Here is a 20,984-nt window from a genome sequence, read left to right on the forward strand (position 1 = left end):
TAGCCTTGCATGACTAATGACTCAGACCACAAAATAAAACAGGAATAAATAAAAGATCACAACTGAACTTTGTATAATTATTTGCACATTATTAAAGCATATGCTGTTAGGAAGTCAGCATTCTGTTGCTTACCATGCTTATTCACTGACTTCATAAGCAAATCATGCTGAGCATTTTGAAATTACACTATTATAGCAGTATGTTACAGCTACTCCTAAGGAGAGGGGACTGCTGTTTTTCATAAAATACTTACTTTTCAAATTATAATAGCAGTAGTAGATAGCAATAGCAGTAGACTTATATACCGCTTCATAGGCCTTTCAGGCCTCTCTAAGCGGTTTACAGAGAGTCAGCATATTGCCCCCAACAATCTGGGTCCTCATTTTACCCACCTCGGAAGGATGGAAGGCTGAGTCAACCCTGAGCCGGTGAGATTTGAACCGCTGACCTGCTGATCTAGCAGTAGCCTGCAGTGCTGCATTTAACCACTGCGCCACCTTGGCTCATAATTCTATCCATTCTTAAATTCCACAAAGCATTCTACCTTTATGCATAAACATTTACAGGGGCTATTAATTTCAAGTCCACATTACTGAATGTTTATATCAAAAAACAAACCATGGAAACTAATATATAAATCAGTATTAATAAAAGTAAAGGTTCCCCTCTCACATACATGATAGTCATTCCCAACTCCAGGGGGGCGGTGCTCATTTCCATTTCAAAGCTGAAGAGCCAGCACTATCTGAAGATGTCTCTGTGGTCATGTGGCCAGCATGACTTAAACACTGAATGCGCATGGAACGCTGCTACCTTCCTACCAAAGGTGGTCCTTATTTTTCTATGTGCTTTCCAACTGCTAGGTTGGCAGAAACTGGGATAAGTTCACTCCCTTAAGCGGCACTAGGGATTCAAACTGCCGAACTGCTGACCTTTCTGATCGATGAACTGTCGGCCACTGTCGTCCCTTTAGTATTCAGTTTTACAGCATAATAAAATATTGTTCAGTCATTGCTGATTAAACTGATAAATATTTCTCTATGGTTAATAACTGAGTTCTTGTAAATTTTTATCAACAATGATAACATCTAGCCACTTTGTATTCTTTTGCCCTCTTTTCTGATTGTCTTTGGTTTTTGATTTTTGGCTTTATTATTAATGCTTTCAGAGAACAGTTTGATTTTACTTCATCTAGTATTGTTTTTCTTGGGAGTCCAGAGTTTAGTTTTCTACAGCATCAAAATTCAAAATTATTTCTATAATATTGCAACTGGGGAAAAACCATGACTGTGATCATATGTACCTTTGTTGTCAATGTGGTGTCTTTGCTCTTTACTTAGATTTGTCATAGTTTGTCCCAAGTACCAGCTATCTTTTTCAGGTCTAGAGTCACCATCCCTCTCTAAGTAAACTTAATTCTCCAGTTACTTGCCTTGAGTTACCATTGCCTGTTAACTATCTTCAGTATTTTTAATATTGAAATGCTGATTTTTGTGCTTTTTTTTTCATTGTCAACAATGGATTCCTTTAGCTTTCCTTGCTTCCAGCCATTCAAGAGGCATCATCGGTTTATCTGTGGTTGATGTTTCTTCCAGAAATGTTAATTACAATTGTTTTTCAAATTTGGTATATATGATGATATATTTTCCATATGTCAAATAATTAAGAGAGCATCCAATCTTGACCCATCCCTTTCCCACTTTTGAGCCATTTAGATATCCCGTATTACATTCTGATCATCACATAGTATGTTTTATTCAGTAGACAGGTAGCCTTATATATGCATGCTTTCATGGACTGTCCACCCCTTGTCCTCACAGTTAAAAGCTTTTATTAAATCAACAGACATTTTTGTCATTCCCTTGCCATCTGCAGTATTCATCAAATATTAGCAATAGGGTCCTGGGACCCTTGATCGTTTTACAACAACAATATCTGGCATCTAGTATTTGTACAGTATTTGGCACTTTTTATTCTAAACTATTATTGAACAAGCAAACTGGGAAACATGCGTGCAAAACGCCTTCCTACAAATAGCAAGGGGAGGTTTCCCCAAAGATGCAAATTACAGTTTTAATTACAGTGATCATCATTTACTAATCCTGCTAAACTATGAAGCACATTTTACAAAAATGGGAATTTGGGCGAAAGAAACTACTTCAGGGTTCAGTTTTCAAATGTCGGTAAAACTGGAGTAAACTCTGATAAAAGTCAATCTGTAAAAGGCAGCGGGTGCCATGCGCGTATCCCTCTTGAGAGTTCTGGCTGAACCGGGATTTAAGCCCGGATGCATCAGAGATGGCGCCAATTCTGCCAGTTGGGAGCTGGCATCAAGACGGATCCATAATTTCTAAATCTTGTTGATTTAGCTATTTCGCGAATAATAAATCCCTAAGATTTCAAAGGTGGTCAAATTAGAATAGTAAGAGCAGCGAGGCAAATTCGAGAGCAAGTCTCGCCATCGCTCTGCGGGAAGCAAACGTGGAGGCGGGCGTCGGCCAAAAGCACTCGGAAGTCGGACTGGGCGAGCCTTAATGCGGAGCGCTTGCCGGAAGGCCCCGTTAATACCGCGAAGAAAACCGGTTGCACGCCTCGAAAAAGCCAGGGCAAACTCTGCGGGCGCTGGAGGGGTCTGAATAAGACCCGAGATCGGACATGCAAGAAGACGAACGTGAAGGAGGACCGGGCGCCGGAGGATCCGCGCTTGGCGAAGTGGAAGGTACCACCTCTCCCTTTCTCCCCTTTCCAGTTGGCCTTGGTCTTGGAGCCCCCTAGAGGGTGTAGCCGTCTGTAGAGCTACCCCGGAGCGGCTCTGCTTAGCTAATTGGTGCGATCGCTTACTGAAGCTGCTCGTACGTCCCGATCGCTAAATCAGGGTCATGTATTTTCTTTATACACTAAAAATAATGCAATAATCCCAACAGAGCCTGGAAGAGCAGGCTCTTGAAAGTCTCTTGCTAGGCAGACTTCCACCCCAACATTAATAAGGAATCAGGGACACCTGGAGACCATGGTGAACTCATCTTGACTACCCTGCCACTGAGCAAGGGAAGCTGGAGTCCTTTCTCTTTCCTGTTTCTAGGCGTGGGCAAAATTTTCTTCACCCAAGGCCCAGAGTGAGAATACACTATGACACCTCTCTCCCTCCCTCTCTCCCCCCCAGTTTACATTGCTCACTTTGGAACATCAGATTCCAGCTATCTTTGTGTTTTCAGGGCTGAAGCAGAGTTTCAACTATCATTCATTGTTCCTGAGATTAAAACTTTGTACTGCAGATCTCATGGATCCTATAATGGCAAGACCCTGTCCTAGAGGGTGTGAAGGATCTGCTCCACACTGTTTCTCAAACTCAGCAACTTTAAGATGGAGAGACTTAAACTTTCAGCATTCCGGCTAGGGAATTCTGGTAGCTAAGTCCACCCATCTTAAAAGTGCTGAGTTTGATATGCTAAAGCATCTCTTACAGATAACAATTGAACCTCTGTTTGAAGACCTCTAGTGCAGTGTTTCTCAACCTTGGCAACTTAAAGATGTCCAGACTTCAACTCCCAGAATTCGCTGGCTGGGGAATTCTGGGAGTTGAAGTCAGGACATCTTCAAGTTGTCAAGGTTGAGAAACACTGCTCTAGTGAAAGAAAATTCATCATATCATGTGACAGCCTTTCCACCAGCGGACAGCTCAGACAATCTGGATCAGATTGGTTCTGATCCTGCTCTGTGAGGCAGTAGATAATAAATTAAATAGAAAATAGAACAGAAATTAAACAACCAGGTCTCTTGTACGAAATTACTCCTGCCACTGTTTTCCACGTAGGATTTTGGAGTCAAAATATATTGGATTATTTTCTGAATAGTAAGCAAATTAAAACAAGAGATGGAGCTGAAATCATTTGGTACCACAGAGCAAACAGCAAGCAACATATGAAAGAGGCAATACAGAGTAAGTATTGGAAAATAATACTTGAATGTAAACCAGGTAAGTAAATTTAGTTTTTCTTATTGTGTATTTCATAATATAATGTATCAGTACTTATTTCAGTAATTCTAAAAAAGCAGAGCAGAGTTAAATCACAAGAGCATTGAATTTAGTTTGATGGAAGCGGCAGGGACTTCTTTTTTTTTAGGGAGAATCAGCTTTTTTTTTTTTTAAAGTAATCTGTTATAGAGATACTGAATTTCCTGGCAGTACCATCAGGAAAAATATTTATGTTTTGAAACAACATCTGAAAAATATAATTGTACAAGGTGCAGTGCATTTATTCCATTTTGCTAAATGTATTCATTCATTCGTATATGTTATATGGTTATATACCCTACCATTAAGTTTTTTCCTGGCAAAAAATTCAGACGACAATGTTGCATATTCACATAATAATTTTAGCCAAGGTTAAGGTAAACTTGGTTCACTCAGTCTGATTTTCTCTAATTACACAATCGAGTCAAAATTAATCCCAATTTGGAACTGCATAACATGTTAATTTCACTAATTTCTTGATCAGTATGTTCTGCAAATCCACCCTCTATTATATATTTCATATTTCAGATTGAGCAGACTTAATCCAAAATTGTTCCAAAGCAAATGTGCATCAGACTAACTCCTTTACCATTTCATTTCATTTCATTTCATTTGTCTTGTATGCCGCCCACTCCCGGAGGACTCCGGGCGGCTCACAATAGACAAGGGAAAGGGGATAAATAGACAGAGACAACACTTTAAAAAAGATGCAACATTCACAATTTCCGTGGGGCTGGATGTTTCACAAGCCCCCCGGCCTGCTGGAGCAGCCAGGACTTGGTGGCTTTGCGGAAGGCCAGGAGGGTAGTAAGGGTCCGGATCTCCATGGGGAGGTCATTCCAGAGGGCTGGAACTGCAACAGAGAAGGGTCTCTCCCGGGGAGTCGCCAGCCAACATTGGCTGGCAGATGGAATCCGGAGAAGACCTAACCTGTGAGATCTTATCGGTCTGAGGGAGGTAATTGGCAGGAGGCGGTCTTCCAAGGAAGAAAAAGCAAACTGTAGCCTGGCTCAAAAAGCAATGCATTCCTATCTGAACTCACTGCCAGAGAGTACAAATAAGCCCAAAATAAGGGACTGCAGAGTTCTGAACTGGATAGAAGAGGGAGGATGAGGTTCAGCATAAGCAAATAAAGAATTGTACTTCACTGGATTTCACTGTGTTGTTTTTGGACTTGGGCCTGACATAAGCAAATAAACTGCTTGTTCTAAAAACAGAAATTAAATGATTTGATACCCAAAGCAGAGAGAACAGTGCTTTTTCCCCAGTTAGCTGCCCTCTGAGCAATTCTAATTCTTTCACTAATTTATATTTTAACCCAATAGATGTTTAAAGTTCATATTTTTTTCTATTGCTTTCCCAACAGACAACATAAGTAATGTGATTAGAATGTATACATATTCATGGGAGACAGAAATTATTCTTTCTTACTTTAGTTCATATAATTACCCCGGGCGTAAAAGGGGAAAATAAATTTGAGAGATGCAGATTCTTTAATGATTTATCTCCATGATTCCTTAATACAGTGGTCCCCAACCCCCGGTCCGCGGACCGGTGCCGTGCCATGGAGTACCTGGCACCGGGCCGCGCAGCGGCCGGGGGCCATGATCGCTGCAGCGGCCGGGGGCCATGCAACGGCCGACTCTTCACTCATGCAGCGCCGTCGGCGGAGGGGGGGAGCTGCGCGGAAGCACAGGAGCAAGTGAGGCGAGGAGGAAGAATCCCCCGCTACTACACCACCTCCGCCCCCTCCCCGAGTCAGCCGTCCCCTCAGTGAACGCCTCCGCCTCTTTCTCCTTTCTCGCCTCAATCGGCTCGCCTGGAAGTGAGGCAAGGAGGGGGCGGACCATGCGCTGGAAGCGGAGCCCTTGGAGGCCCTGGCGGCTTCCCCGCCCGGCCTTGGCTTGTGAGAAGGAACGGCGGGAGAGGTAGAGAGAGAGAGAGAGAGAGAACGTCGGGCAGCCGAGGGTGGGGGGGGGGTCTTTTGAGGGGAGATGGGGGGCAGCGCACGGTGGAAAAGCGGCGGTCTTGCCCACCCCTTCCCTGCCTCCCGCCCGCTCCAGTTGCCGCAGCCAGGGGTGGGGGCTCAGTGCCTGAAGTCTCTTGCCTCTCTTCCAAAATTTCGCCAACGGGCATCGGTGAAGCGCGCTCTTTCTCTTCCTCACAAAACACATTTCCTTTCCCCCCACGCGTAGTTATTGGCGATATGGACTCTTGGAGGCTGCGCTCCCAGGTCGCGTTTCCTTTTTGCAGCCCACGAGAATGCCTGGTTCTGAGCCTCAAAAAACGAAAGTTCTCTTAAGGCTGCAAAAAAGGAATATACTTTGGTCCTTGAAGCGCTTTTCCTGTTATTTGGACATTATATATATACGTACGTACATACATACGGTATGTATATATGCATGTATGTATGTGTGTGTGTGTGTGTGTGTGTGTGTGTGTGTATGTATGTGTATATATATATATATATATATATATATATATATATATATATATATATATATATATATATACACACATACATACATACATACATACATACATACATACATACATACATACATACATACATACATATATATATATATATATATATATATATATATATATATATATATATATATGTTATATTTATGCTGATAAATAAATAAAGGGAGACTAGTATAGATCTATTTCAAGCTATTTAGCTCTCATCAGCTAGCCATACCCAAGTTTGGGAATCGACCTTCCTCCCATACTTGGGCATACCAGGGGTTGTGACTTTAAGTCTGTAGTCCATAATATAGTGATGATTTTAAAAAAAATTAGTTGAGCACATGGAATCTTTTTTCTTTTAGTATATTTTGGAGGTGGGGGCCCACTTTGTTATTTAAGATAGTATCTCCTTTTATATATGGTAGTGAAGATACCTAATACTCCCACCCCCTATTTCCCCCACGACAATCAATGTGTCGTCGCGAACAACGCCCCCTGTATCCCTGCGCGCGCTCAGCGGGCCACGGTAAAATTATCAAAGGCTGACTGGTCCGCGGCGATAAAAAGGTTGGGGACCACTGCCTTAATAGATTGTGAGTTCCACATAACTCCTTTTATTAGTTCTCATGTGATACATAAGTAGAAGAAAATAAACACTTTGCTACAAATGGCTTCTTAGATATGACAACATTATTGCTATTTTTCTTTTCTTTGTTTCCTTGTTTTTGTAAATTAATAGGTGCTGCTCACATGATAGAAGCAGATGTCCTTCTTTATGGTAATCAACCAGTCTTGGCTCATCCACCTGAAACAAATAGTGATAATACACTCAAAGAATGGTTAAATGAAATTAAAAACACCAATAAAGGGATCAAGCTTGATTTTAAAAGGTAATTTGGAAAGTATACACAGATACATTTCAGACTTTAAATAATCACTATATTATTGAATAAGGAATTATTGATCAAACAATTATCAACACATACATTATGAAATGTAATAACATCTGTATAAGTATGCCAAGAATTGCATTTTTATTATTATCCTGCAGGACCTATCATTAAAGTGCTGAAAGAAATCCTAGTAATAAAAAGCTAAAATAAGATAGCTAGCTAATATCAAAAGTTTGGAAAGAATAAGCCTTACTGCAAGTATTTAATATATTTTACAATACAGCACCAGCAAATAATTCACTTAATGATTCTTCACATTAGAACATTCATATACCATATTTTTCAGAGTATAAGCCCCCCCCCCCCCCCAAAGAGCATGGAAATGTTGGTACGTCTTATACACCAAATACAGCCATTTTTGGCCTCCCTCAACCCCAAGCAGCACTGAGCAGGCTTCAGCAGGGCTGGGCAATGCAAAAATGCCTGCGTTTTTTGCAAAAAAAAGGGGGGGGGCTGTTTTTCACAAAAACGAAGGCTTTCTTGCCTTATCCCCATCCCTGCTGAAGCCTGCAAAGTATTGCTGGGGGCTGAGGGAAGGCAAAAAAAAGCCTGCATTTTTGCAAAAAACGGCCCATTTTTCTCAAAAACAGAGACATTTTGCCTCGATCCAGCACTGCTGAAGCCTGCAGATTGCTGTGGGGGCTGAGGGAAGGCAAAAACTTTTTTCTCTTACTTACCTCTTCGAAATCTTGGTGCGTGTTATACACCAGAGCAGCTTATAGACGAAAAATACGGTAGTGGTTACTTCACTTGATCCAATTCTTGTCTCTTATTTTTCCATTCACAAGTTGTAAATGTGGATTATTTTTATTATAACATTCTTTTGTGTAAGGTGTATTCGCAAACTTGTGGTAGTGCTGCCACGGGCATCCATAGCTATGTGATTATGATTTTTAATGCTCCTCGACAGATTCCCACCAGCAAAATCAATGGGGAAGCTAGCAGGAAGTCAGAAGTTGCTCCCATTCCCACTGCTTTTTTGCTTACCTGTGGTCATTCTGCCCAACTCTTTAGGCAGTGGTAGGATTTAGCCAGTTCGCACCACTTTGGGAGAACCTGTTGCTAATTTTCTGAGCAGTTTAGTGAACTGGTTGTTGGAAGAAATCTTTAGGGCAAAGAACCAGTTGTTAAATTATTTGAATCCCCTTACTTACCACTGTGGTAAGTACATACTGCAACTGTCAGTATTTGTCTATTATTTAATGTATTCTGAAATAATTCAAAATGAAAAGTTGGCAATAATTAGAGTAAATGACACTACCAACAAAAGATGTTTCTATATATGTAATCATGTCTCACTTAATATGTGTATGAAGTTTCACTATGCTTCAGGGATTTGAAAATCCTTTGACTTGTCACCTTTAGGACTACAGAGCTCTATGTGACAAACTATTGGCCTCACTGCACAAGTTCTTTGATCTTATTCTTGTTATCTTTATTTGTTATTTCATTCTTTTGTTAATTTTAAAAACTTAATAAAGAAAATAAAATAAAACAATAGCAAAATTCTCAGTTATTTCAAACAATCTTTTTTTCCTGATCAGTAGAGGGTGCTACAACCCTGAAACTCTTTTCCACTATTATTTCTTTAAAAACTGTTGTGGTGTTTGTTTGTTTGTGTGTGTGTGTGTGTGTGTGTTTTAATGAAGAATTAGCAAATATGGAAGTTGAAAAGCAAGAAAAACATCTTAGAATTTAAATCCCAGAGCAAGCATACAGGACTAAAAAGAAATCCCTGTTCCTTCCTTTGCCAGCATCAAACTTAACATTCTGGTATTGTGTGTGAACCTCTGTCTTGCTATCTCTGTATAGTGTCCAGGGTCATTGGATTTTCTGTTGTTTGTAATAAAGCAAGCTGTGCCATTTTGTTAAATTTTTGGGGTAAACAAGTTCCTGTATATGGATGTTGAAAGTTTGGAGTAAGATGTATTGCCATGTATGAAATGCAAAGTAACTGGTTTTTTTTATTATTTTGGGAGCTTTGTGGGCATTAAGAGGAGAAAAATTACAAATTACAAAAAAGGGGAAAATTGTCCTGATTTTTTTAATCATTTGCATGCTTAAACCACCCAATTTTATTATTAATTCTTCCCTCAATTTTAAAACTTAAAAATATCCAAATATTTCCTGCCAAATTTGCATTTCCAGTATTTTTTATAATTAGTGAAAAATATACATCTTTTTAACAGATACTTTAAAATGTATTGCTTGTTTGTAGTCTAGAAGCTGTGAATCCCTCAATGAAACTTCTTGGAGACCTACATCTTAGGCAACCTGTTTGGATTAATGCAGACATACTTCTAGGACCAAAAGGAAATCACCCCGTAGATGCAAAGGGATTCCTGGACACAGTGATATCATCTTTTCCAGATGTAACTTTATCTTTGGGATGGACTACTGGGAGAATTAATTCAAAATGCAATACAGGTAATGCAAACCTGTGCTAATGCTTTAAATTCATTTATAGATAATACTATGAAATTCATCTTGTCCTGTAATCAGGACATTTTTAGGTTTCTATAAAAGGTGACCTTTTATACTGAGATCACTGCACATAGAGGACTGAAGTTCAACACATGGAGGATAACCAAGATGAAAAAACTATTATTACAATCATGATTTCCCATCTCCTTTACTCATGCAATTTTCAAGACGTGCATATAAATCTGACATGGCTGATATTTATATCAAAATGATTCTTTGATTCCACAACTGTAACATTAATTTCAAAGACTACAGCAAGGCATTACAATTAATATTGTATATTTGGAAAAATAGTATAGCATAGCATAGCATAGCATAGCATAGCATAGCATAATATTCTGTAGGGAGGCAATGGGAGTTAATATAAGTAGGGTTGTACTGAATTGACAGAAGCTATCATGTCACTGTCATCGCTTGCACATACAAAAGGGACAGAGTTTGTGGAATGGCAGTGATGCATTCATCATTTTGACAAAAACAATGAGTGCTCTGGATTTTTTCAGTTATGTTACATTATACCTTATCTTTTTTAAATGCAGAGAAGAACAGCAGTTTGCAAGAATCAAAGTTTCTCTTTCCCATCCTTTATCTCTTCTTATTCCTTCTCATTCCATAAAAAAGGGTTTTAATTAGAGGTGGACAGTTTAACTATCAGAAATTCCATATCTGAGTACTATAGCATTTGTTCCTTCTTTAGGTTATAGTCTAGCCATGGTACAAGAAATGGCAGAAATATGTAGAGATCGTACTCAGCCAATCACATTTGCTGTAAGAGCTGATTTGGTCTGTCGGTCAAAATCTGAACTTCTGTGGTTACTACAGCAATCAGACAGGTATGGTTTGCACTAACTGAATTTTGTAATAATGTATAATTTTTTTTAAACATAATTAAAAAAAATAACAAAATAGAAAGTGTCTGCTTCAACAAAGCTAATAAGGAGTGTTTCCTTTTCATTTACTATTCTTGTTGTACTTTATATCAGGATGGGCAATCAGACATCCTCAAGTCCCGTTTTATGGTTTTCAGAGTCTGACTATATATCCTGAAAACTAATAGCAAGATACCACCATTTTTGCATGGGGAAATATATCAAATCCACCAACAATGCACCAAGATAGACTTATCACTATTAAACACAAACAAACCTCTGCTTCTCTGCCAAACGATGCAGCCTCATCTTTCTTGTGGCTTTAAGATACCCCAAAACTCTGACCCATGATTTATGAAGATGGGAATTATTGCCTGAAACCAACCATTATTAATAAGGCTTCACACTTTTTTTATTTCAGTAGATTCATGAATTTTGGTGATGTAACTATTATGAAATATGTGAATTCAGTGAAACACTTTTCTCAGAAAGCTAGTTTGATAGAATCATCATTGTGAAAATAACATTTATAACACAATTAAAGTTTTGGCATTTACTTTTATTGCAATACCTATTTTAGGTAGCTAAATATCTGTTAGATATTTTAGATACTTGTGAAATAATTCAACTTTGGTTACTTTTCTTCCAGGTACACGTTAACCATTTGGACTGGAAAAGATGATGAATATTCCGTAGATGATTTACTCTTCATCAGACGTAGCTTTGATAAATGTAGAGTTTTTTATGATATCTTGGAGCCACAAAATTCTGAATTCAGAAAAGCCATAGGAATATAAAAAGACAAATAAAACAATATATTTATTCTTTAGACTGAGCGGAAAAATGCATTAAATTGAATTATAAATTTCTATCACTGATGGAATACAATTGTACTTATTGAAGTGGATGTTTTCATCAATTTCCCTTCCACAGCTTCCTTTATCTTCTGCCTCCACAAAAGTTGATCTTATGAATGGTATGGAATTTTAGAGGAGAGGGAAATAAATTGAGGAATTTTATGGGAGAAATTATTTTCCCTTGCATGAATAAAGACAAAACTAAGATCAAAGTTGATTTTTAAAAAAATCAAACTTTTAAAATCTACTTTAATTTTTAAAGCTTGTTTATCCTCATTACAGAGTGAGATTCTTAAAGTGAGAAGAATTTTCAAAAAGTTTATTGAAACCTACTAAGGTCATTCGCACTCCGCCATTTGAAACTTCTTTATTCTTTATTGGCCAAGAGTGATTGGACACATTTGTCTTTGGTGCATATGCTGTCAATGCATATAAAAGAAAAGATACATTCGTCATGAATCATAAGGTACAACACTTAATGATAGTCATAGGGTACAAATAAGCAATCAAATCATACTAGGAAACAATCAATATAAATTGTAGGATACAGGAAACAAAGTTACAGTCATACAGTCATAAGTGGGAGGAGATGGTGACAGCAACGATTGGAAGATTAATACTAATAGTAATACAGACTTAGTAAATAGTTTGACAGTGTTTAGGGAATTATTTGCTTAGCAGAGTGATGGCGTTTGGGAAAAAACTGTCCTTGTGTCTAGTTGTTCTGAAGCGCAATGCCCTATAGCGTCGTTTTGAGGGTAGGACTTGAAACAATTTATGTCCAGGATACAAGGGGTCTGTAATATTTTCACAGCCCTCTTTTTGACTCGTGCAGTACACAGATCCTCAATGGAAGGCAGGTTGGTAGTAATTGTTTTTTCTGCAGTTCTAATTATCCTCTGAAGTCTGTGTCTGTCTCTGTCTTGTTGGGTTTCTCCCTTGGGTTCTACCTTCTATCTGCTTATGTAGACATTATATCCCTGTATCTATAATTAGGCTGTGCCCTCATATTACACTAAGGAGATAACAATGATCTACAGGTGTTTCAGATTCAACTTCAAACTACTTTAGTCAACATTATCATTAAGAAAGAATGTGGAGTGTAATAAAAAACAAGCAGATAGAATTTGATTACTCCTGGTTAAGACAACTAACAGTGCCACAGATTTCCTACATATTTAACTGACTTGGAACATAGATTGATACAATCTAAGCCATAACAATATTTGGTTTTTCTTTAGAAAGTTAATGGGGTTTTTTTTTCACCAATAAACCATGGTTTAGCGCTGTGGGTAACTCTATTATACCTTAGCAACAGATTCCAAATTTCCCTGAGATACTAATAGTTTTTATATTTTTCATACAAGCAGAAAATTTCTAGAACAATTCTACAAAAAATGCAAGACATACACCATAACGTATAACTAAGCATTCCTTTAATAATATAGAAAGTGTTATTATTAATTGGGCATATAAATCATCTTACACTGAAGTTAGTTTGGCACCTGCTGGTATCTCTAGCCTTAGTGAATCCAATGATGGGGGAGCACGAACTGGAAAAGCCTTGCCTATAGGCTCTGTGCTTTCCTTCATTAATTTATCTAGGAAAATGAGTTGGATATGTTAATGGACATCATTTAGGAGGAGATATAGTGTGTGTGGCACATTATAAAGGCTGTACTCCTTTATATGGAAAGACAAACATTGCTAAAGAGGGTAATTACGCTACATAGGCATTATTTGACTTGGGGCTTTAAACCACAGCACTTATTGCAATCAACCTCCTGCTTAGGTAGTTAGTGAGGCATCCTTCATGGGTCCTCCACAGATACATTTAATAGAGACAGTTATGTTTATTTCTATGGTGGTGCTGCTTTTTAATGTGGAGCAAACTGATTCAAAAGGGCCTCCTTATTTGCTTAAGAATGTGCTCCAAAATAATTCAATCTAGGCTGTTCAGTTTTATATCATTGTAGAGTTCACTGTGCAATTATTGCTGTAAACAACCCGAAACATGAAGTTGAGAAGCATATACCGTACATTTTTAAAATATAGAGTCAATGCTTAAACTTCTTAGTGTATTCTTACTATGATATTTATAATGTGGCTTTGGGGGTGAGATAGCACAAAGCTGTTGAAACCTTTCCCCCCCCTCTCAAAATAGTTCCCAAACATTCAAAAGCTGATTTGTCATTGGAATCTGTCCCTTCTGTGGAATTTCCAACTGTTAGAAAAAACTAGTACTATAGCAGATTTTCATAGGAGCCTGGCAGATGGCGAGTCTTAGATCAATTATTTTAGTTTATATAGAGATTGTACAATTTTGACATCTCTGCCGGTTTTGACATTTCTGCCAGTCTGTTATTCTATTCCAATTTAAGGTCTGTTGAAGACGGTCATAGACACCTTTCTCTTCTGATGTCCAGTTTTTCCACAGAGCATACCCGTGCAAAAAGTAGAACTAATTGGCAACTGGCTTTAAAACAAACAATAGAAGTGGAGCTTAATTTTTTAACAGTGCCAAAAAATCCCAGAAGATGGTTTAAGTCACCCCTATATTTTCCCAAGGAAACAAAATGGGCACGTCAAGTGTCAAGCCTGACTTGAAGCAGACTTCACTTTTATATGTTTTGTTTGTTTATTTTTTATTAGTATTTGTAGGCCGCCCTTTTCCCTGAGGGGACTCAGGGCGGCTCACACAAAACCGGGAAGGGGGGATACAAACATAAGATAAGAACATATAATAAAATAGTAGGCAACATACATTCATCATTCGGGAGGGGTAACTATCCTTATCCCCAGGCCTGACGGGCGAGCCAGTTCTTCAAGGCTATGCGGAAGGCTTGGACGGTGGAGAGGGTACGAATCTCCACGGGGAGCTCGTTCCAAAGGGTCGGGGCTACTGCTGAGAAGGCCCTCCTCCTTGTAGTTGCCATTTTGACTTTTCTGTATTTAATTTCCTAGGAGAAAAGGGCCCACATAGAGATACAATTCTACAATTCTAAATGACCTCTCCACAAATTACCCTAAGGTTGTCTTTGTATTGTACAAATATTATATACACATTATCTTTACATTCCTATCTAACCCAAGTCTTGGTTCAATAAATTATTTCAGTGTCCTGGATTTCCATGTTATACTAAACCACTGGCATAATATGCTAGGATAAATTGTGATTGGCTAATAATGTTTTAACATATTCTGAAAATACCCTTGAAGGCATACTAGTTCTTACCCAAGCAGACCCAAGTCTTTAACACAAATGCATATTTCCTCCCAAAGAGTATTGAAAATAAATGCATTTTTATCATTTCAGTGGAATGATATATGACCGAAACTGCTCTTACAGTTGACCTTAATAATCTAAAGGAAAAAATAAATCTAGCAGTAAAATAGTTATCAACTATAATTAAAATTTAACAGAGTAAAATGAAATAGCAAATTTTGGTAAGAAAGGCATACTCAAATCTTTTGTTGCCTCAATTCATTACTAATACTTTTATGAAACTATAACAAATATTTTTTTTAATTTTGTTCCATTTTAAAATAGTGGTTTGAAACTACTGTATCACTGAAAAATCGTTATTCCCTTTATCATTCAGTAGAGTGCCTATCTTTTTGAATATTTGCAGAGAGTAAATACAATAGCCTCCCCTTTCAAATGTCATTTATCTTAATTGGATATTAGCCCTTTTTCATTTTCTTCATTATCCAATTTTTTAATCACGGAGGCTTTTACTGAAGTTTGACTACATTTACTTAAATATTTTCAAGGTACATGTATCAAATCAACATGCCAAATTTATTAGCAAAACTAATTTCTTACTAGGCTATATACATTAGATTTTTCTAATTACATTAAGACAACAATTTCCCAATAATTATTGGATGTATATTGAAATTACTCCACAGCATACAATATTGAACAATGGACAGTTCTGGAAGAATTATTTCTAGAGGTATAGACAGTCTTTTAGGAAAAGCAGTTAAAGTTTTTTGGTATTTTAAGAATTAACTAATTTTGGTATAAATTTCTTCATCTGGCTCTCCCGTTCCTTAGTTTGCCCCTAATTAGTGCAGCTAATGATAGTTGTCTGAAAAGTAATGGGAGTTGTATAAGGACAACACAATGGGAGATACTATTAGAGTAATGAGATACTATAGCAATTACAATAGTAACGTAATGAGATCCCATAATAAAATCCCTTCTCAGATTAGAAGAAGCCACTCCCATAACTCCAAAGTCTAAATGAAGGTTTCGATATTCAGAAGAATCTGTAAAAATTGCATAAAATTGCAGTCTTTTATACTATTTGAGAATTGAGTGTACCAAAATTTTTAGAACAAAACACCAATAATTCCAAAGTTTAAATCTAGGTAAACACTTTTATTGTTGTAAATCTTGATCTTATTGAGAGACTAAAAGCTTCAAAACAATTTTAAAGCACCTGTTAGTGCTCAGCACAGAGGTCTGACATTTCTTCACAGGAATTGTTCCAGCACAAAGTTTAATTCTGACATTTACAGTGTTCATATTTCCTTTTTATTCCCATGGAACAAGAGTAAATAGCAAAGTTATTTTTCATAATAGATGCCTAAAGGGCTTAAAACATGTAGCAGAAACATAAAAGGAACATCTGCCACATTCAGCAAGGCCTAACTGTACGTTACAGCTATCATTCTCATGCAAAGACATTGTAGATCCAAATATCCAATATAGCAATTAGCAATAGCACTTAAGACTTATATACCACCCCATGGTGCGTTACAGTACTCTTTGGGCAGTTTACAATGTCAGCATATTACGCCCAACAATCGGGGGTTTCATTTTACCAACCTTGGAAGGATGGATCAACCTTGAGCCCTGTTAGGATCGAATTTCAGGCTGTGGGCAGTTGGCCTGCAATACTGCATTCTAATCACTAGGGCTCCTGACAACCTTTGGATTTTCAGACTGGATTATTGGCTAGATAATTACAGAAACTGAAGCCTAACTAATCTGAAAAAAATCAGACTATATGAACATTCCCAATGGTTAATGGCTAAATTGGTCCTACTGAAATATCTGGATTAGTCTTAATGCATTTTGATCAAGATTTTTGTTAAGAGAAGAGGCTAACACACACAATATTACTCAACAATTTTTAGAGAAGTGCCTTTGTTTTTTTAGTATCTCTAAATTTGTAAGTGATACATGTGAAATCTAACAAAATACAATCTGCACATATACATCTCCTTTTCTTTCCTTCCCTAATGGTATTTTATTAACTCTGTGAATATATTACACAGGTAATCTTCGACTTTTAATAATGGACCTGGCCATTATTAGGTGATAATTGTGAGACATAAGGAGGGTCACCATGACCAGACCCATTTTATAACCTTTTTGTGGCAGATATTAAGGGAACCTATTGTTTATCATGGGGTATTTCTGCTGAAAATCAGAAGAAAATGATTTTCAGCAAAAAACATCATAAATTGCATTCATGTCACTAAGGGACACTGCAAATGGCCATAAATGTGAGTCAGCTGCTGAGTGCCCAAAATGCAGTCACATGACAGCAGGCGTGTGTGCAGTTGATGGGTAGTCTAACACATTTGGGAAGCTCCATTGGAGAAGGAGGCAGTAGACTGTATAAAAACACTTGTTTAACATTTGTTAATGTTAAAAGTGTTCTATGAACAACTTGTAGTTTAAAATACTTATGCTAAGCAAGAATATCCAATCTTTCATGTTTGCAATGGAATATATGATGAGAGCAGTGGTATTTTGTAGTTCACTGCAGCTGAATTCAAATAAGTCTGCTAAGTCACAGATACTGTTCATAAACTGCCATGGGCTGGGTTCACACAACATACTAAGCTAAAGCTAAATAAACATTAAGGTTTACATATGTGATCCATTTATATATAGACATATATTTCTCCAATCAAACAAGACTTTAGTCCTTTTTTGTAGCTTCATTTCAACATTAATTTAGAATGGTTGATGTAATTGTTAACCAAGATGCTTGAGCAGCTAATTTTTCAAACAAGAAAAAAAAATTGAAGGAACCAGACACACATTTGTTGTCATTGTTTATCATTTGCTAAAAGTTCACCAGCTGCTTGATCTGCTCTGTTTGTAATGACTGTCTTCTTGTCAACAGAGTTGTGTTCTTGAAGTCTTTGGGGTAAGCTGGTGCTGTTGGAATTAAGGTTTTTTGTCCACAGGAAGATATGTTATTTATCTTGTAGAGATCAGAGATTGGGGAATGAACGTTCACATTTAAGGGGGGGAGAAAGTTAGGTCTAGCCAGGGTAGTGTGATCTGAACCCCGTCTCTCTAGAATAGCATGATTTCTCCTGCTTAAGAAACTTGGAGGCATATTTTCAATCAATTCTTTAGAACTTGAAGATAATGATGGAGATGGTGAAAACAGCTTTTTCTTCCCTAGAAGTAATTTGCTGTCTTCTGTAACAGGGCCTAAGCTAGTTAACTGTGAATCAGAACTATAGTGGTTTGCACCCAGGTTTCTCCTTTGAACAATGCTTTTCAGGGAGGAAATGAAGTTCATGTGGGTCAAATCCAGATTTTGGTCTGAAGGAATTTCACTCCGACCAGTCTCACTGAAAAGTGAATTGGAGTTTATTTCATCACATGACATCTTTCTTGAGACAGTTTGTTCAAAACTTTTCAAGAAATTAAGGGTATCCTTAATATCAATGCTGTGATGCCTAGTGATATATCTCTTAGACAGGGCTAGATTATTGATTTTGAAAGATAACTCTTCTTCTGGAGTTATATCATGAAGTTCTTCTTGCAAACAAGATATTTGATTCTGATTCAAGAGTGAAGAGGAAGTTTTCATCCAAGGTTCAGAATAAATTTTAGAGTTTGGCATTTGAGGACCTGTGTGTATTTTTCTAGAAGGAGAATGCTGTTCAGATTCCTTTCTTCCAGGATGACTCAGTTCTTTGAAATTAAAGAGAGAGTCGTTTGTGTCATTTGAATCAGTAGGAGAGGGCAAAGTTGTTTTAACTTCTACTTCTGATGGAGAAGTACAAGAACTTGAAAACTGACCTTCATCAACATCAGGAGGAGGCACATTTAAGAACTGCCTAGTTCTTTGCTTTCCAGATGGAGATCTGTCTTTGGTAATGATTATAACTTCTTTTCCCTTTGCTTTACAAGCTTCTAGAATAATTTTTAGAGTTTCCTTATCCTCCGAATTCACTGAATATAGAAGAACTGTGTTTCCTGAATGGTCTTGTAAACTTAAATCAGCTCCACTTCTAATGAGCAAAGAAACCACTTCAGGGCCAGCTTTTTGCAAGCAGGCATGCATCAAAGCTGTCTTTCCAGTTTTGTCTTGTATGTTTGGGTCGGCATTATTTTCCAAAAGGTATTTCACCATTTTGAACTTGGTAGCACTCTGATGGTCTACATGCTTTGTTTTACAAGCAACCATTAAAGGTGTTTCACCATGGTCATTGCTTTCATTAATGTAGGCCCCACCTTCTAACAATAATCTTGTAAGGCGAAGTCTTCTGTGATAAACAGCCTTAATCAAAGAGTTGCCATCTGATGAAAATTCTGTGGCTTTTTCCATCTTTTTTTTTTGAAGTGATGGTTAGAGCAGTTGAAATGTCACCTAATTTTAAGAGAAGTTAAACAGGAAAAAGAATAGAATATTAATATAGCACCTAAACATTTAAACTTTTATTTGATGAGGGAAAATAAAAATAGCACTTCTCTGTAAATAGTGGAACCTCTGTAAATAGTTGAACATACATGCATGCATGCATGCATGCATGCATACATACATACATACATACATATATTTGTATTTGTGCTGATAAATAAATAAAGGGAGACTAGTATAGATCTATTTCAAGCTATTTAGCTCTCATCAGCTAGCCATACTCTTACTGGGATTTGAACCTGGGCTATATTACATATTAGGCAGACGTCTTAGCCATTAGGCCACAGGCTCTGATCCATTATCAGCCAAGCCAGGGTGAAAGGTATCTATTAGATTTTACAACCCCCGATATGCCCAAATATGGGAGGAAGATCACTACTTCCATTCTCCGTCTTGACCTTTTTAATACTCCTGCAGACATCCCTGGAACATGTAGTGAGATTATTGAAAAATAGATGCTGGGGAAAGATAAACAGTCCTTGTAATTTTGCATTTATTAGAATATCACTTGCCTATGCCTTTATTCCACCCTCCATAAGATCACAGGTTTAAAGGGAATGGAGATGTGTTAATTTACTTTTCCTCTGAGATGCTGGTTTTATCTCAGGCTAAAGGGACAAATCTTGAATTCTGCTCATAGGATCCTCATGTTACACACACACACACACACACACACACCTCCTATATAGATAACTAGCTTTTAGGTAACCAATTTGAACATGAGGATCCTATGAGCAGAATTCAAGATTTGTCCCTTTAGCCTGAGATAAAACCAGCATCTCAGAGGAAAAGTAAATTAGCACATCTCCATTCCCTTTAAACCTGTGATTTTATGGAGGGTGGAATAAAGGCATAGGCAAGTGATATTCTAATAAATGCAAAATTACAAGGACTGTTTATCTTTCCCCAGCACCTATTTTTCAATAATCTCACTACATGTTCCAGGGATGTCTGCAGGAGTATTAAAAAGGTCAAGACGGTGATTAATACCATGCAATAAAACATGCGTCGTAATCTCATTGCTAGCATCTTGACTTTTCAAAGCCACCCTTCTTGCAGGTAGCCTGACATTTTCTGAACACTGTATCTGTGCCTACCAATCCTAAAAGGTTGGAAACTTTAACTCTAATCATAGACGTATTTCTAATTTTCCATATATATCCTCACAAACTTGTAGATAGAAAATGGTAGAAGTGAAAACAGAACAGACATATCACTCTCTAAAAACAGAAGAATGCGTAGTAATTTTTATACTAAAAGTCAATCCTTCCAAAATTAGCTTTCCCTAGAAGCTACAAACGCAAGTACAAAATGAAAAAAATAAGAAATCTGAAATATCAGACAGTTGCCATTTCCACACAACATATATCTTTATATATATATTGGGATATATAAATGTATTTAGCTGATTTTTGTTTTAGAATATTGAAAAATAATTCCATTAACTCTCAACCAGAATTAACTAAAGTAACACATGTACCAAGGCTCACAGAACAGGGGCAGGTCACAATGACCAGTCTAGAACATTGATATATCATACAGCATTTAGAAATTTCTAGGAATTGCATAATAAAGATATACTTTACAAACATCTTGATTTTCATTAATTACTTAGACTAGAATATATACTACTATGTAATTTCAG

At 37.4% G+C, this 20,984-nt stretch overlaps 2 protein-coding genes across 2 annotated transcripts; one reads left to right on the plus strand and one right to left on the minus strand.

Moving 5' to 3' along the window:
• Positions 1–2,278: 2,278 nt before the first annotated feature.
• On the plus strand, positions 2,279–11,743 carry FAM151B (family with sequence similarity 151 member B). The gene is made up of 6 exons (XM_014063294.2): positions 2,279–2,720; positions 3,816–3,941; positions 7,231–7,381; positions 9,663–9,871; positions 10,626–10,761; positions 11,447–11,743. Exons 1-6 carry the CDS (start codon positions 2,657–2,659, stop codon positions 11,592–11,594), a joined length of 834 nt encoding a protein of 277 aa, XP_013918769.2. The 5' UTR covers positions 2,279–2,656; the 3' UTR covers positions 11,595–11,743.
• Positions 11,744–17,654: 5,911 nt separating this feature from the next.
• Positions 17,655–19,267, minus strand: ANKRD34B (ankyrin repeat domain 34B). Its single transcript, XM_014063291.2, has one exon. The coding sequence runs from the start codon at positions 19,244–19,246 to the stop codon at positions 17,744–17,746; it is 1,503 nt and encodes a 500-aa protein (XP_013918766.2). The 5' UTR covers positions 19,247–19,267; the 3' UTR covers positions 17,655–17,743.
• Between the last annotated feature and the right edge of the window lie 1,717 nt (positions 19,268–20,984).

This window comes from Thamnophis sirtalis, unplaced genomic scaffold, assembly GCF_051295495.1.
Source record: "Thamnophis sirtalis isolate CommonGarterSnake01/CBP01778 unplaced genomic scaffold, rThaSir2_p1.2 scaffold_5, whole genome shotgun sequence".
Lineage (NCBI taxonomy): Eukaryota > Metazoa > Chordata > Lepidosauria > Squamata > Natricidae > Thamnophis > Thamnophis sirtalis.